The sequence below is a fragment of the Staurois parvus genome, unplaced genomic scaffold (assembly GCF_062004578.1).
Source record: "Staurois parvus isolate SC_StPar_1 unplaced genomic scaffold, SC_StPar_1.0 ptg000080l, whole genome shotgun sequence".
NCBI lineage: Eukaryota > Metazoa > Chordata > Amphibia > Anura > Ranidae > Staurois > Staurois parvus.
Genome location: NW_028317876.1, coordinates 8,024,791 through 8,043,197, shown reverse-complemented (window position 1 = coordinate 8,043,197; position 18,407 = coordinate 8,024,791). Strand labels below are relative to the sequence as shown.

At 43.6% G+C, this 18,407-nt stretch overlaps 1 protein-coding gene across 1 annotated transcript; it reads left to right on the top strand.

Moving 5' to 3' along the window:
• The first annotated feature begins 875 nt into the window (after positions 1–875).
• On the top strand, positions 876–18,046 carry LOC149469197 (storkhead-box protein 1-like). The gene is made up of 3 exons (XM_089669671.1): positions 876–1,239; positions 10,712–10,841; positions 17,905–18,046. Exons 1-3 carry the CDS (start codon positions 897–899, stop codon positions 18,044–18,046), a joined length of 615 nt encoding a protein of 204 aa, XP_089525797.1. The 5' UTR covers positions 876–896.
• Positions 18,047–18,407: the final 361 nt, after the last annotated feature.

The window sequence follows — 18,407 nt, the reverse complement described above, 5'->3', positions numbered from 1 at the left end:
GCCAAATTACCAGGTGAAAACAGAGGGAAGAAGCCTAACAAACCACGTACCACCTGCCTGGAGTTTGCATGTTCTCCCTGTGCCTGCGTGAGTTTTCTCCTGGTACTCCAGTTTCCTTCCACACTCCAAAGACATGCTGGTAGGTGAATTGGATCCTGTCTAAATTGGCCCCAATATGTGTATGTATGAATGTGAGTTAGGGACCTTAGATTGTACGCTCCTTGAGGGTTAGGGACTGATGTGAATATACTATATATGTAAAGCTCTGCATAAATTGATGGCGTTATATAAGCACCTGAAATAAAAAATAATAAAGAAAAAAGAAAACTAATGCAGCCACCTCATCTAATGATTGGAAAGCTGAACGTATCAAATTGCTGTTTATTGCTTGAACACTTTTCATGTATTTTCTGCAGGTTTACATTGTGTCTATACTACTTGTGATGTATCATTTCCTGATCAGGTGCTGTACGAATCCCAGTCTCCAGTGACAGCAGAGGAAGCCACACTTCCCAATTCTCCAGGAGATAATCCCACTGAAAACACAGGAGGGGAAGCCGGGGATTCCTGGGGACAGACAGGTCAGGCCAGGCGGGGGGAGGTGCTGAGCGCGCTAGCGGCCAGCAGGGGGTGCCGGTTTCCAGCTGTCACGGCGGGGAGGGGGCGTGTCCGTGAGTCCATAAATCAAACTTTTATTGCCCACCTGTAAATTCCTCCGGGACATGTGAGCCCCGTGCGGGGACAGGGCGATCAGTGGCCGGACCTGAGTGCGGGATGGCGAGTCGGGTCATGTCCCGGCCCCCGCCCATAGTGATGAGAAGTTGTAGACACTTCCCAGTCCTGCCTGCCATGATCCCCTCCCGGGACCGGCTGTGTCCCGTCTAGGTGAGGTCACCATGCCCCTCCAGATGGAGTCGGCTCTGCAAATCGCCCCGCACTCCCTGGCCGTGGTCCTTAGTCACAGGAACCCTTCGGAGGGGCGCCTCCTGTCGGCCGATCATGCCAGGCTCCGGAGGAACCATGTGGGCTACGAGATCTTCGCCGACTTCAAAGCGGAGAACATGCAGCACTTCTGGAACAAGAGGGTGACGGCCGCCATCTCCGAGACCTTCTTCCTGGGGTGGATCGATGAGCACGTCCTGCTGATCCAGGGCAAGGAGGAGCACCTCGGGGTGCTGAGAGAAGGATGGGTGCGGAGGGCGCTCAGACCTCCCCCGGGATTCCACATCAAGTTTCTGGGTAAGAGCACCGACACTCATCGCACTGTGTATGGGGGATGGAGAGGGGACACACAGAGCATCCAATCATCGCACCGTGTATGGGGGACGGAGAGGGGACACACAGAGCATCCAATCATCGCACCGTGTATGGGGGATGGAGAGGGGACACACGGATCATCCAATCATCGCACCGTGTATGGGGGATGGAGAGGGGACACACAGATCATCCAATCATCGCACTGTGTATGGGGGATGGAGAAGGGACACACGGATCATCCAATCATCGCACCGTGTATGGGGGACGGAGAGGGGACGCATGGACAGATCATCCAATCATTGCAATGTGTATGGGGGACGGAGAGGGGACACACAGAGCATCCAATCATCGCACTGTGTATGGGGGACGGAGAGGGGACACACAGAGCATCCAATCATCGCACCGTGTATGGGGGACGGAGAGGGGACGCACGGACAGATCATCCAATCATCGCACTGTGTATGGGGGACGGAGAGGGGACACACAGAGCATCCAATCATCGCACTGTGTATGGGGGATGGAGAGGGGACACACAGAGCATCCAATCATCGCACTGTGTATGGGGGATGGAGAGGGGACGCATGGACAGATCATCCAATCATCGCACTGTGTATGGGGGACGGAGAGGGGACACACAGAGCATCCAATCATCGCACTGTGTATGGGGGACGGAGAGGGGACACACAGAGCATCCAATCATCGCACCGTGTATGGGGGACGGAGAGGGGACGCACGGACAGATCATCCAATCATCGCACCGTGTATGGGGGACGGAGAGGGGACACACAGAGCGTCCAATCATCGCACTGTGTATGGGGGATGGAGAGGGGACACACAGAGCATCCAATCATCGCACCGTGTATGGGGGACGGAGAGGGGACGCACGGACAGATCATCCAATCATCGCACTGTGTATGGGGGACGGAGAGGGGACACACAGAGCATCCAATCATCGCACTGTGTATGGGGGACGGAGAGGGGACACACAGAGCATCCAATCATCGCACCGTGTATGGGGGACGGTGAGGGGACACACAGAGCATCCAAGCATCCAATCATCGCACCGTGTATGGGGGATGGAGAGGGGACACACGGACAGATCATCCAATCATCGCACTGTGTATGGGGGATGGAGAGGGGACACACGGACAGACACAGATGATGTCACATGCCTGATGAAGGGGTCCTGCGAGACTCCGAAATGTTGCCTTGCTGTAACTATGCGATCGTTCATTAAAACCTTTGGACCCATATTGGTGATCCTCGGTGTGTTGGTGACATTTTTCCTTGCCCATTTTTGACAGCAATGATGGGAAAATTTGAAGGTGCGGGAAGGAAAAGTTTTCTAGATCAAACAAATTCTCGCCACTGTATGTGGTTATCGTTCTGCCCTCCAGAGCATTTATCCCACTTCCTGACAGGCCATTTTTTGCGATACGGCGCAGCGTTGTTTTAACTGACAATTGCGCAGTTGTGCAACACTGCACCCAAATTAAATTTGTGTCTCCCCCCCACAAATAGAGCTTTCTTCGGTGGTATTTGATTGCCTGTGCAGTTTTTATTTTTGCGCAATAAACAAAAGACCAACAATTTTGAAAAAAATTTTTTTTAGATTTTTTGCTATTAAACATGTCCAATAAAAAAATGTTAAAAATCAAATTTTGTCATAAATGTAGGCCAAATGTATCCTGCTCCATGTCTTTGCTACAAAAAAAAATCCCAAAGTAATTGGTTTACATGATCCCTATACATGAACGCATGAGCGATCAACGACTTACAGTGGGACTGCGGCGGGCATTCTGACACTGGGGGGGAACTGACTGTCACTAACATCCCCAGTGACACCAATATAGTGATCAGTGCTAATAAAAAACACTGACACTGTACTAATGACACTGGGCAGGAAGAGGGTTAACATCTGGGGGCGTTCAAAGGGTTAACTGTGTGCAGTTATACATCATGTACTGTGTCCTGTGTTTTACTAGGGCAGGGGTCTCCAAACTTTCTAACCAAAGGGCTGGTTTAAGGTCCTTTAGTCTTTAGGGAGGCCAAACTGTGGCCAGTGAAAATAGAAAATGTCTTGGTGCCAGTGGGAGCAAATCGTGCCCCATCTTTGGTATTAGGGGAGGAATAGTTCCCCCAATGTTGGTGTCAATGTGAGGTATTGTGCCCCATCATTGGTGTCAGTGGAAGGTATTGTGCCCCATCATTGGTGTCAGTAGAATAGTGTCCCATCATTGGTGTCAGGGGAATAGTGCCCCATCATTAGTGTCAGTGGGAGGAATAGTGCCCATGATTGGTGTCAGTGGAGGAATAGTGCCCATGATTGGTGTCAGTGGGAGGTATTGTGCCCCATCATTGGTGTCAGTGGAGTAGTGCCCCGTCATTGGCGTCAGTGGACTAGTGCCCCGTCATTGGCGTCAGTGGACTAGTGCCCCGTCATCGGCGTCAGTGGACTAGTGCCCCGTCATCGGCGTCAGTGGAGTAGTGCCCCGTCATCGGCGTCAGTGGAGTAGTGCCCCGTCATCGGCGTCAGTGGAGTAGTGCCCCGTCATCGGCGTCAGTGGAGTAGTGCCCCGTCATCGGCGTCAGTGGAGTAGTGCCCCGTCATCGGCGTCAGTGGAGTAGTGCCCCGTCATCGGCGTCAGTGGGACAGTGCCTCATAATTGGTGTCAATGGGAGAAATAGTGCCTCATCATTGGTGTCAATGGGAGATATAGTGCCGCGTCAGCGGGAGGAATAGCGCCCCGTCACTGGGGTCAGCGGGAGGAATAGCGCCGGGACCTGGTGATTGACATCCGTAGACACCAATGGCAGCGCAGGTAGGGAGGCGTGCGCGCCCTCTACCCGGAAATGCAAAAGCACGTATATATACGTGAGTTTGCGCAGCCCTGCCACTCTGTAGCTTTATTTCTGCTATAAGGCAGCAGGCAACTGGTTAACAATCCCTAAAGCTGGCCATACACATATTGATTTTTGTTCAAGAACATTCCTTTGATTTTCTAATCGTTAGTGGGATTAAATGAATGGTCATTTTCAACAGCAGTCACGGGAAAATACAAAGGGGCAGGAAGGAAAACTTTTCTCTATCAAACAAATTTTTGGCCAGTGTATGTGGTTATCGTTAAGAAATTACATTCATTTTAAAGTTGAATGTTAAAAGCAAAAGACAATTTTTGAACGACATTCGTCCATTCATTGAATGTTCAAAGATTTTTTTGTCAACTTCTGTTATAAAACATATCCAATAAAAAAATTTAATTTCTTCATAAATTTAGTCGAAAAAATGTATTCTCCTACATGTCTTTGGTTAAAAAAAAAAATATATATATATCACAATAAATGTATATTGATTGGTTTGTGCAAAAATTAGAGTGTCCACAAACTATGGGATATACAGTTGCAAGAAAAAGTATGTGAACCCCTTGGTATTACGTGGAGTTTTGCATGAATTGGGCATAAAATGTGCTCTGAACGTCATCTAAGTCACAACAATAGAAGAACACAGTCTGCTGAACATAATACTACACAAACATTAGATGTTGCCATGGTTTAATTGCACATAACATGTAAACATTCACAGTGCAGGAAGGAAAAAGTATGTGAACCTTCGGACTTAATAACTGGTTGACCCTCCTTTGGCAGCAATAACCTCAACCAAACGTTTCCTGTAGTTGCAGATCAGACCTGCACAATGATCTGGAGTAATTTTGCACCACTCCTCTTCACAAAACTGTTTCAGTGTAGCAATATTCTTGGGATGTCTGGTGTGAATCGCTCTCTTAAGGTCATGCCACAGCATTTCAATTGGGTTGAAGTCAGGACTCTGACTGGGCCACTCCAGAAGGCGTATTCTGTGCTGTTGCAGCCATTGTTTTGTTGAATTACTTGTATGCTTTGGGTCATTGTCCTGTTTCATCACCCATCCTCTGCGGAGCTTCAGTTGGCGGACAGATGGTCGTACGTTTTCCTGCAAAATGTCTTGATAAACTCTGGAATTCATTTTCCCATCAATGACAACAATCCATCCAGGCCCTGAGGCAGCAAAGCAACCCCAAACCATGATGCTCCCTCCGCCATGTTTCACAGTGGGGATGAGGTTTTGATGTTGGTGTGCTGTGCCTTTTTTTTCTCCACACATAGTGTTGTGTGTTCTTCCCAAACAACTCAATCTTGGTTTCATCTGTCCAAAGTATATTTTGCCAGTAGTGCTGTGGAACATCCAGGTGCTCTTTTGCAAACTTCAAACGTGCTGCAATATTCTTTTTGGACAGCAATGGCTTCCTCCGTGGTATCCTCCCATGTACTCCATTCTTGTTTAATGTTTTCCTTATTGTAGATGTGTCAACAAAAATGTTAGCATGTGCCAGAGATTTCTGTAGGTCTTTAGCTGACACTCTGGGATTCTTCTTTACCTCATGCAGCATTCTGCGCTGTGCTCTTGCAATCATTTTTACAGGACGACCCCACCTAGGGAGAGTAGCAACAGTGCTAAACTTTCTCCATTGGTAGACAGTCTGTCTTACCGTGGACACATGAACATCAAGGCTTTTGGAGATACTTTTGTAACCCTTTCCAGCTTCATGCAAGTCAACAATTCTTGATCGTAGGTCTTCTGAGAGCTCTTTTCTGCGAGGCATGGTTCACATCAGACAGTGCTTCTTGAAACCAGTAAACCCAAACCAGGTGTGTGTTTTTTAAGAGCAGGACAGCTGTCAGCAACACATCCAATATCATCACACTGATTGGAGTCAAGGTTGGCTCACTCCTGGCTCCAATTAGCTCTGGTAAAAGTCATTAAGCTAGGGACTCACATACTTTTTCCTCCCAGCACTGTGAATTTTTACATGTTATGTGCAATGAAACCATGGCAACATCTAATGTTTGTGTAGTATTATGTTCAGCAGACTGTGTTCTTCTATTGTTGTGACTTAGATGACGTTCAGAGCACATTTTATGCCCAATTCATGCAAAAATCCACGTAATTCCAAGGGGTTCACATACTTTTTCTTGCAACTGTATACTGGAATTTACACAGCTATGACACTGGACTAGTAATGGTGGTGATCAGCGACTTATAGTGGGGCTGTGATAGCGTGGCAGGCAATCTGGTGCTAGTGCATGCTGGCTGGGAGGGACTCTAATGGATACTGACATCAATAGTGACACTAATACAGTGATCAGTGCTAATGCTGTCACTCTACTAAAGACACTGAATGGGAAGGGGTTACCATCAAGGGCAATTAAAAGGTTAAAGGATAAGTTCACCTTTTAACAAAAAATAATCTCTTTTTTTGTAGGTAAAAAAATGTTCATTTATTTATTTATTTTTCTGGAGTTTGTAAAGCATTGAACCAGTGATCAGAAGATCGCTGGTGCCATGCAGGTCTCCTGCAGACCTGTCAGTGTATCTATGTGCTTGTACATCTTGTACAGGCAGGCAGATACTGACAAGAAGGCTGAATGAACTACCACGGTGCTCCACAGTGCTGTGATAATTCATTGAGAACTACAACCTGACAGCCACAAAGGATGTCAGAACTTGTAGTGTTCTCATTCACAGAATGTATCTGGAATACTCCTCCTGCGCTTATATGGGCAATTCCTCCCTCTAAGCTGCTGGCACTAGAAATTTCACCCTCAAAGTTCAAATGGAAAATATCTATTCAAATAGTGCAGCGCTAAACATCTACTAACTCAATAAGTGCAAATATATCCAATAGCCAAATTGCCCCCTAACCAGGGGCAATCCATTAAGCGTGCTGGCTCTGTGGGGCCTTTGTAAGAAGGTGAGGGGGCAATTTGGCTATTGGAGGAGTGGCACCTACGATCACGGTCACAAGAATATCACCTGCATGTGTGTGATGACCATTTGGAGCACTGATTTGTTGTGGACTTACATTTTCTTTATAAGTGGGGGGTTTTATATGGACATTGGGGGGTTATTGTGAGTGCTATTAGTGTGGTTCACATTTTTCACTTGTTTTCATCCCTGGTCAGGGATTCATTCACTTTATTGCACTTATTTATGATCCCTCAGATGAGGATCAGGAAGGGTGTTGTTTTCTGCATATTATTCATCACGTATATTTATATTTGTGTTATTTAGATGTATTATATACAAGGGTTTATAATTGCACTTATTCACAGAATACTGTCAATGAGTGACGCGGCTGGGCAGGCAGAGCCCCGAACGGTCTCGTTTTTAAAAAAAATTGTGACAGGGGGATAACACGTTATGAAAAGTGAACTTAGAAACATAGAAAAGTGAAAACAGAAAGATTGAGTGGTCCATGAGTCCGCCCTGTGTTTTTTTTTTTTTTTTGGGGGGGGGGCTGTTATTTTGTTTTCTTTGTTAACTTTTTTCGTCTGAGTATAGATCTATGCTTGTCCCACTCATATTCACTGTTGACTGGCTCACTACCTCTGCTGGAAGTGTATCCCAAGCATCAACTACTCTTTCAGTAAACTCGTACTTTCTGAGATTAGTTTTGAACTTTCCTCCAGTTAGTTTAAGATCCTGTCCCCATGTTCTTGATTTTGGTTTTGTGTTGAAAATACTGCCCTCTTGAACCTTCTTCACCCCTTTGATGTATTTGAAGGTTTCAATCATGTCTCCCATTTCCCTTCTTTCCTCCAGACTGTACATGTTAAGTTCCTGAAGTTTCCTCTTGATATGTTTTATTCCCCAGACATTTCACCATTTTTGTTACAGGTCTCTGAACTTGTTCTATTTTTCAATCTCTTTTTGTAAGTGAGGTCTCCAGAACTGGATACAATATTCTAAATGAGGTCTAACTAAAGATCTATATAGGGGGATCAGTACCTCCGTCCTCCTGCTGGTGAGCCCTCTACTGATGCATCCTAGAATTCCATATGCTTTCCCCACTGCCTGGCAACATTGGTGTCCGTTTATGGACCAGCGGTAATAGATCGCTGCTCAGTTCTCCGGCATTCTCGGAGAACACAGTTCTCCTGTGAATGCAGTTTATGAAGCAGTTCTCCAAACGAAGGGAGAACGGTCACCAAACGCTGGAGAACGGTCTACAAACTCTGGAAAAAGCCTCATTTTACTATAATCTCTCGAGATTATAGTAAAAGATCAGTTTACTAAACAGAGGTAAATTATCTCTGCTTAGTTTTCGGTCCCTCTGATTCTCCAGCTCTGGGCTGGAGAATCTAGAGGGAGAAAACAGTTCTCCAGCGAAGGGCTGACATGATCTCCTGAGTGTCATAAACTGTGAATGACCAGAGAATAGCTGAGATCCGTTGAATCGCAGCTATTCTCTGTGTCATAAAAGGACACCATTGTTTGCTCATTTTGCAATCATCTGAAATAAGTTCCCCCAAGCCCTTTTCCTCTGTAGTGCTGGCCAACACTGTACCCCCAATATTGTACTCTCTCATGGGATTCTTTTTCCCTAGGTGCATTATTTTACATTTAGAAACATTGAACTGCAATTTCCACTTTTTTGACCAATCTTCCAGCAATGCCAAATGATGTTCTGTGTTACAAACACCTCCAGGGATATCAATCCTATTGCACACCTTTGTGTCATCAGCGAAAAGTCATACCTTACCCAACAAACCTTTAGTTATATCACTTCCATATAGATTAAATAGAACAGGATCTTGTACAGAGCCTTGGGGTACATCACTAGTGACTGGTCTCTTTTCTGAGTAAACTCCATTTACAACCACATTCTGCTATCTATCCTTTAGCCAGCTGCATATCCACTGAACCACCCAAGGGCTAAGTCCTAGCTTGTACAACTTTTGTATTAGATCATTATGTGGAACTGTATCAAATGCCTTGCTGAAATCAAGATATGCTATGTCCACAGAACCACCCTGGTCCAAAACATTGGTAGTGTAGTAAAAAAATCCAATCAAATTAGTCTGACATGATCTGCCCTCGGTAAAGCCACACTGCTTTGGATCCAGCAAGTTGTGTTGTTAAAGCGGAGCTCCACCCAAAAGGGAAAGTTCCACTTTAAGCTTTTGTCCCCCGCTCCCCATTGAGGATTGGCACCTTTGGGGAGCAGGTACCTGAATTTGACAGTTATCCGCTGTGATCGCCTAGGCAATTAGAAGCGGAAGTTGTCCTCCCCCTTTTTTCCAGGTGGAACTCCACTTTAAGTGATCAATGATCCTTCTTTTCAGGAGTGATTCCATTAACTTGACTACACACTGTGTTAAACTCACTGGCCTGTAATTTCCAGCGTCTACCTTGCTGCCCTCCTTGTGGATAGGTACAATATTATCTGTTGGCCAGTCATGGGGAAATTCTCCTGTTAGAAGAGATTGACTAAAAAGATCCGTTAATGGTCCAACAACTATACCTCGAAGTTCTCTTAGAACTCTGGGATGAATACCATCAGGGCCTATTACTTTATTAATCTTTACCTGAGTCAGTTCCTCTGCTACCTCTGTCTCTGGAAATCCTAACAATGGACCATCATTACTAGAACCAATATGATTTCCAAACTTATTATTGTTAGTATAATTTATTTCTGAGTAGACTGAACAAAAGTGTTTCAGGGGTTTGCTACATCCAGGTCTCCCTTAACATAAGTGTTGTGCCCAGTTTTCATTTTAGTGATTGCATTTTTTCTTTCTATCACTAATGTACTTAGAAAAGGTTTCTTAATAGATTTAGCAATTTCCTCCTCTTTTTGTACTTTGGCAGCACTGATTATGTGTTTGGCTTATCCTTTAACTGTGTGCCTAACCATGTGTAATAGGAGGGTTCTTCAAAAAGTTTCCTCACTTTTTTTAACGCTATTTAGTAAGAAAAAATCTATTTAACTCTATTTAGTAAGAAACTTTTTGAAGACCCCTCATATGTGCTGCTTTTATTTAAGAGATTTGGCAGTTTTTTTCTCCCTACTGTGCAGGGAGAAGAAACAGCCAGATCGAACCTCTACATACAGAGCCCTGTGTTGTTTGTAAACACAGGGCTCTGTGGTGTGATTGGACACAGCCAATCAGCAGATCTAAACCATAAATTATTGGTTAGGACCTGCCAACAAATTCTCACTGTGGCCAAACGCTGCAGCAGATGTGCACCCCTGACCCGGAAGCAGACTCACAATACACAAATTAGTGCTGCAGCCCTAGCCTGTTGGGCGGTTAAACAGGAGTCAATCAGTAGATCAACTTCTCTTCAGCTGCATTGGCTATGCATGGATCAAAATTCTTCTGGTCCCTGCTGAACAAGACAAATTTTGATCCATCTATGACCACCTTTTAGTAGAAAGGTACATAAAAAAATTTTCATCCTGCTTCTTCAAATTGTCTCATCACTGCGGTCAAAAACAAACATTGACTTGACTTCCTAATGATTGAAAAAAATGAACGAGCATTACAATAAAAAATGTTGAATAAAATTCTACTAGTGTATACCCAGCATAAAGCTTAAGTAAAGGGATCAATACTTGCCTTTCCTCCAAAGGTCCCCATACCTTGCAGGCACTGGCATCTTCTGTGTGCCGGTCTTCAGCTGTCATCATTGGCCAGCATGGGATAACGTCACTTCTGCGCATGCACAGCTCTGTTCATATGCCGGAGATCGCTGTGAGCAGGTAGGTAGGTGTATTTATTGTAGAAGAGACATTGCATATGTCTTCTGCAGTAAAGAGCCTGTGTACTTGCTGTGAGTAACAGCAGAACTTTAGTTCCACTTTAGTCCTCATGCACACAGGACGTTTTAAAAACGCTCCTCCTCTTGGCAGCAGCATTTTAGCAGAAAAAAACACCGGATGCTTGCAAAGTTGTCTAATGCTTCTACAAGCACCTAGACACATTTACAGGCACATATTCACCACTTAAAGCTTCCGAAAGTTTGTGTGCATGGACACATAGGATAACATGGAGGGGCATTTGGAAGCAGGAACAAAAAATGCCTGACGCCCCTAAAAGTGACTGCAAAAACACCCTATGTGCACAAGGCCTTCAAGTTCAACTTCAAATTTAAAAAAAAATGTACGAACAGGTAGTTTTTAAATGCAAAAGGGCCATACTATGTCTCTTAAAGTGGTTGTAAAGGCTCAAGGTTTTTTTACCTTCATGCATGCATATATTCTGTGCATGAAGGTAAAAAAACCTTCTCTGCGCAGCATCCCCCCCAGCCCCCCTAATAGTCACCTAAGCCCCCTCTCGATCCAACGATGTGCACTGGAGTCTTGACTACCCCAGGACTACCTCTCCTCATTGACTGAGTTAGCAGCGGGAGCCATTGGCTCCCACTGCTGTCAATCACAGCCAGTGAGCCAATGAGTAGAGAGAGGGGGCGGGGTCATGCTGCGGCTCCATGTGTGAATGGACAGCAGGTGCCCCCATAGCAAGCTGCTTGCTGTGGGGGCACCTGACAGAAGGGAGGTGCCAGGAGCACCGTTGGGGGACCCAAGAAGAGGAGGATCCAGGCTGCTCTATGCAAACCCACTGCACACAGCAGGTAAGCATAGACATGTTTTGTTATTTAAAAAAAAAAAATCCTTTAGCATCACTTTAAGCAGTTGCCTACCTGCCTGTGCGCAGACGCGGCTCATTTAGACGCAGCTCATGTAGAATTTCGGCAATAATGAGATGATGGGTTTCTCACACATGCAAGGGAATGACACATTCTCGGCTTGGCCCATTAAAATGACCAAGGTCCAATAAACTCAATTTATAGGGGAACTCCAACTGTTGTGTTAATGCAAGTGACAGCCTGCATCATATGTGTGATTTATGATTGTACCACTTTAAGCAGGCCACGTACTTTCTAATTTTCAAATGAACGTTTGTACAAAAAAAACTCATTGGTACTTACAATAATGCCAACAGATTCTTGCCAAATGTTGTTCAAAAGTACTTAAAAAATTGTGTTTGCTTTTAACATTTGATTTTGCAATGAATTGAATTTCCCAAACGAAAACCACATTCACTGTTACGTATCCAATTGTTTGTTTCCATCTTCCTTAAACTTTGCTCATCTCTGCGGTCAAAGAAGAATGTTGATTTAACCCCATTACGGCCCCTTTCACACAGGTGGACTAATCCGTTTTTCAGGCGGACCCAATCAGACCATCCATTGTCTTCCATGGAGCGGTGCATGTAAATGGACTTGTGTCCATTTACACCCACCTGCATCTGATCCTCTAAGAGCAAATGGATGGGGTTCCCCATCTGTCCAGTGGATCAAATGATGTAAATGGACAGGTGGTCCGTTTACATCTGACCACCCATAGAGGAAAGCGGGCTGCGTGCGTGTCTGTTCTGCATAAGTGGAGCGGACACGGACCCTTCACCCGCCTGCTCACCCGTCCACCCGTGTGAAATGGGCCTAAAAATTAGAAATTGAATTAATGTTCTGAAAATGAACGTTTTCAAGGCAAATACTACTGGTGTATGGCCAGCTTTACTGGTAACGGCAGACTTTGCTTTCCATGGATATTTTAGTATTTTTATATTCATTGTTCATACCCCGACATCCATTTGCAGAGGCAGAGGATTAGCTGTTGCTTTATTCCCGATTTTCTTTGCTGCTTCCCCCACAGTGATGTTCCAGGAGATCCTCTGCTTGTGTACTCTGTGCTCTATGGTATTGTTTACTTGTTGCCATGGTATCAGTACTGTGTAAATAATACAATACTGGGGGTAGAGTGTTGGGTGCGCATGCACTGGATTGGTGGTATCTGCGCAGTCAGCGCTCTACCTGCGGATTCATATTTATACTTGTCAATACCTCGGCAACATGTAAACATTTTCTTCCATGGCTGAGTCCACTGGCACTGCCAATTTTGCACAAGCGTACCCTGTGCTCTACTTAGCGATTCATATTACATATATGTTGCCGGTAACATGTAAATAATAATAGGATTTCCTGGCTAGAGCATTGAATGTGCCGGCACTGCCATGCCCATGCATGTGCACCCAGTGCTTTAGTACTTACATGTAACTGATACCATGGCAACATGTAAACAATATGATTCCCTGGCTAGAGCGCTGAGTATGCAGGCACCACCAGTCCTGCACACGTACACCCAATGCTCTAAGTTCCCTGAAGACCTCTGGAATATCAGACATTCATATGCCAGGGGGTCTACAAGTACCGGGTTGTACCAGAGGAAAAGGTGAACAGAGGGAAGCAAAGTTCACCTTTGCCAGAAAACTGCCTATTCAGATAAGGGATGTCTGTAGATAGAAACAAACTGCAGCTTTGACCAGAGTAGAATAAAGTCCTTGCTATAGGTGTAGATCATTTACATTCCTCATGAAGCCTGACTGAAAGACTCTTACATGCCTCCTTCCTGCTTTGTTGCTAAGAGGTTGCTAAGACATGCCTAGCTGTTACTATTCACCTCCTCCATCACAGGAGGGAACTCTCAGACGCTGAGATTAGAGCTATTACATAATGGGGGAGAGAAATCTATTTCTAAAGGTGCTATAGACATGAACTTTTCACCACATGTCGGTAACAACCCATGTATTCCATACATACAAAGAAACCAAAACAAGTAAGTTCAGTTCAGTTATGTGTAATAAAATGGAATGACACAGGGGAAACTTATTGAACACATGAAGAAAGAGAGGTGCAAAAAGGCATGGAAAGCCAAGAAACCTACTGAAATCTATCAGTAATTGGCAACACTGCCCCTTGTCAGTTCAAATGAATATCTAGTTGATTAAGTACCAAATGATGGCCTATAAAAGAGTGTCTCATTACCAAGGTGTCACACAAAAGCAAAGAGCTCTCTCAAGACCTTCAACAACCTTATTATTGCAAAACATATTGATGGCATTGGTTACAGAAGGATTTCTAAACTTCTGAATGTTCCAGTGAGCACTGTTGGGGCCATAATCCGAAAGTGGAAAGAACATCATTTCATCATAAACTGGCCATGATCAGGTGCTCCTCACAAGATTTCTGACAGAGGAGTGAAAAGAATTATCAGAAATATGTTTACTGAGAAAAATGGTGACGTGTTCAATACTTATTTTACCCTGTGTATATATTTTCTCTCTCTCTCTCCTATCTATTTCTCATTGAAGAGATTTCTCTGACTACAGCTTCCTGTTCTGGTGTTACAGCAGGATGTCAGTGTGACAATATCCCCACTTTGACAGCTGTCACTGAATGGGGTGTCTGCATTGGAGTTTTCCCCTCTGTTCCAGGAACAGTTTTGAAATTTTAGATTTCCCCTCACTTTGTGTCATGGTGATAAGTCTGGGGTTTCCAAACTTTCTAAACAAAGGGCCAGTTTACTGTCTTCAGACTTTACAGGGGCTGGACTGTGGCCAGTAGGAGTAGAACATTAGCTAGCATCAGTGGGAGTAGACCATGTCCCAGGCTTGGTGGCCAGTGGGAGTAAAAAATAAAATGACAAAGCACCTCTAATCAGTAGAAAAAAGAATAGTGCTCCATCGTTGATGTCAGTGAAAGGAACAGTTCCCCTTTGTTGGTGTCAGTGAAAGCAGTAGTGAACCATTGTTGGTGTCAGTGAAAAGAATAGTGCCTCATTTCTGTTGGAGGAACTGTGCCCTAAGGGCCAGATGAAGACCAGCAAAGGGCCACATCTGGCACACAGGCCACAGTTTGGAGACCACTGTGGTAAGTCATCAGAACGAGGGGTACCGAATGCCCTCTACAAGGCTTCAGTAAAGCCTGGAAGATTCTAATCTTGGAAAAAAAAAAGTTTGGCTAAAGTTCCACTGTATTGAGATCACTGAAGACATGTAAAATGTCCGATGTACCCAACCTATGGGCCTGAAAACATAATCCCTGCCCAGCTTATTTGTCTTGCTTTATTAAGTTTACTTTATTTTAATTTTAGATGGCAATAAACATGGTTTCCTGAGCAAGATTGTTTGCACTAAGCTTATCTCGAGCATAAAGCCTGCATTGTAGTAGTGCTATCTATTTCATCAGCTTGTTGTATCTGCTCATGTTTTATTGGGACAGTGCTGGTGTGACTATTGTGTTTCATTGCATTGCTGATCTAAGCATATTATGTGTGCTCTGTCATTATAAATCAGTGTACACCCTTTGTCAAAAACAAATGACTTGGCACGGACCCCTAGGTTTCATCAGATTAGAGAGCAGATTCGGTTTCATCAGCCCTGAGGGTCCTGAGCACGAAGAACAGGTGATGGTTTCTATCTAGGCCCAGTGAAAGCAGCTGATGTGGTCGCCCATCAATGATATGTGTGGTGTGGTCAATAGTGATCTCTGATCTAATCAATACATCTTTTACTGGATCAGACCTATTCAATTTTGTTGAATCTACTTGTCATTTCAAAGCACAGTACCTGAAATGTGATCATACTTGACATACGCGTCATGTCTATTTAGTTGACTAGGCTAGTTTGATCTACTTTTTTGGTGACAGGTAACTTTATTGTTGCCTGGGGGCAGCTGTAAATTGCAATTAGTCATGTCAGTTTTTGCATTAACAATGCTTGCATCTTGTTTTACCTGTGTTTGAAAGGAAGGTGTGTATTGTCTAGTGTTTTCAGTGGTCCACCTTTGTGAACATGTCTCATGAAACATGATCACATTACCCCAATACCCCTCTCTCCAACCCCCCTTTACTTACCTGAATCGAGGGGTGCTGCACCCTAAACAATTGCTTTTATGGGTTTTTTCTTTTGAATTTAGAGTGGTTATGTTATCCATTTACAGACTGATTCACCAGGATCTGTGGAGGGAAGACTACAATTCCCATCTGCCACGATGATCTCAATGGAGCACAAGGACAGTGATGGGTTGCACTTGTGATTTAAATTTTTTTTTTTCTTCTTCCTTCCCCATAATAGGTCTGTACCTCCATATAGGTCTGGGACTGGGAGAAGAGTCTTTAGAAGCTTCTACATGGCAGCTGTGATGCATTGATCATAGTTGAAATGGTCTGCAGTCTTCAATACAAAATTTTTATAAATTTGCATTTTTTTTCTTTTAGACATTTTAGTACAGTTATTACAATTAACTTTATTCCTTTTTGAATGTTTTAAAAACCCTATCAATGAACTTTTGGTCTGTCAAACATATCGTTGAAAATAGGTGCAGCACTGAGTCATATTGTGCAACTTAATAAATATATATATATATATATATATATATATATATATATATACCACTGTATATTCACATCCTTAATGATTCATCAGGTGCACTAAATGATATCACCATATGGTAATTTAGTGAGATAATTGTCCAAAAAAGATGTCCAGTAGCTGTAACCCCTCTGACGCGTTTCGTGCTATACACGTAGTCATAGGGTGCAGCACGAAATGCTTCAGAGGGGCTACAGCAACTGGACATCTAGCCACCGCAGGTGGCCTTCCTGAATTAATGGTCAGTAATTTTTATTTTATTATATTACACATTCATTATCTGGAATAAAATGTCCTTATGCAGTATTATGCTATGTGGTGTCCCTTATTGGGCTCTCCGTGTGAGTGCCATCATTTGCTTTAAAAGGTGACCCCAGATGGTGACACATACCGAGGGATTCCGGAACCTTAATGCAGATGAGACCAGATGGTAATATAGAATGTGACCTGTCCTGGGAACAGATGACCCATTAATTGCCTGATGACACAGGATTTTTCATTTTGCGTGTAAAAAACACACTTCTGGTGAGTGTGCATGTTTATTCACTTGGAACACATAATCTGTCACTCCCGGATCGGATATCCATACACTAAGAATTGCGATCCTTTGGGATCCACACGTTTACACCTTTTTTGGACAATTATCTCACGAAATCACCATATGGTGATATCATTTAGTGCACCTGATGTATCATTAAGGATGTGAATATACAGTGGTGTATGTGTATATGTGTATATGTGTGTGTGTATATATATATATATATATATATATATATATATATTAAGTTGCACAATATGACTCAGCGCTGCACCTATTTGTCTTGATTTATATATACGTTTGGAAGGTTTCTTTGGTTGCCTTTTTTGGTGTTCTAGCAGCTACCTTGTTTCTCTCTTTTCTTTGCGTAGCGCTTGCTAAATATTTCCTTTTTATACCACTGAAAATGTTTGCTATATGTGTGCAATAAGTGCAAAAAAATACACGTTGATCATGTCCGTAATTCATCGCTATCGTATGCATGTGGTTATCGCAAACCGTCTAATTGGCCCTCATTGTTCTTATCATGGGACTCAAATCATTAGTACCTATATGTCATGGAGATGGGAGCATGGGTGGGCTTGAGTAATTCAGCAAAAGACAGCTGAGCAGGACTGACACTACTCTGACCACAAGAGTCCAGAGAGGACTTAAAAGCTGACTACATTTCCAGTGAAGCGTTCGCTATACCCAAGCTTACATACCATTATAGGACAGAAAGGCCTCTGCTCCATTTTTTTTGGGCTTTTTAAGGTTAATAGGAATTTATCCAAAGCCACTTTCTTTATGCGATTGCTATAGAAAATGTCACTTCCCACCATGAGTTTGTTTAATAAACTGCAGTAATTTTTATTGAATTAATTCAGTACTTGAAACAGACTTCGGCTTTGTACCATATTGCATTCAGATAGTACAATTGTACCCAAACCAGCTAAAGGTTATAGTAAATAAAGTTGAACCAAGATTTAGGATAAATTATACCCCAGGAACTATGTTGTTGTTGTTGTCTACAGCTTTGGAATACAATCTTGTCTTTGTTCTTGTCCTGATCTGACTTGGCAGTTTGAGAAGTTTTCAAGCATGGCTGTCCAGCTCAGTCTTGAGGGCCCAGGATTCTCTCATGTTAAGAATTTCTCTTATCAACAGATGGTGTAGTAAGTTTGGTGTTTTATATAAATTGACTATGTAAATTGGCATCAGTTTTCCAAGAAAAATGGGCTGCATGTGGCCCTTGTGAGCCAATAAAAGCCACTCCTGGAAATTAATTACTGGTCTTTTGAAAGAGCATGAACAATGGCAGTCATGGTAATAATGGACAGATCTCCGTGTAGCAGGGAGTGTCGGGTGTATAACTGCAATAATTCAGTAAATGTATGACTACATTCCCCATCCCAACACCCTTCAAAAATCAGCTGGGAGATGGGGGGGTTGCATTAAATTGGAGTGATAGTGAAAATCTGCAGGAATTTCCAGCTTTTTAAATTTAGTCTGTACTGATTTTAGTATGCATCAAGAA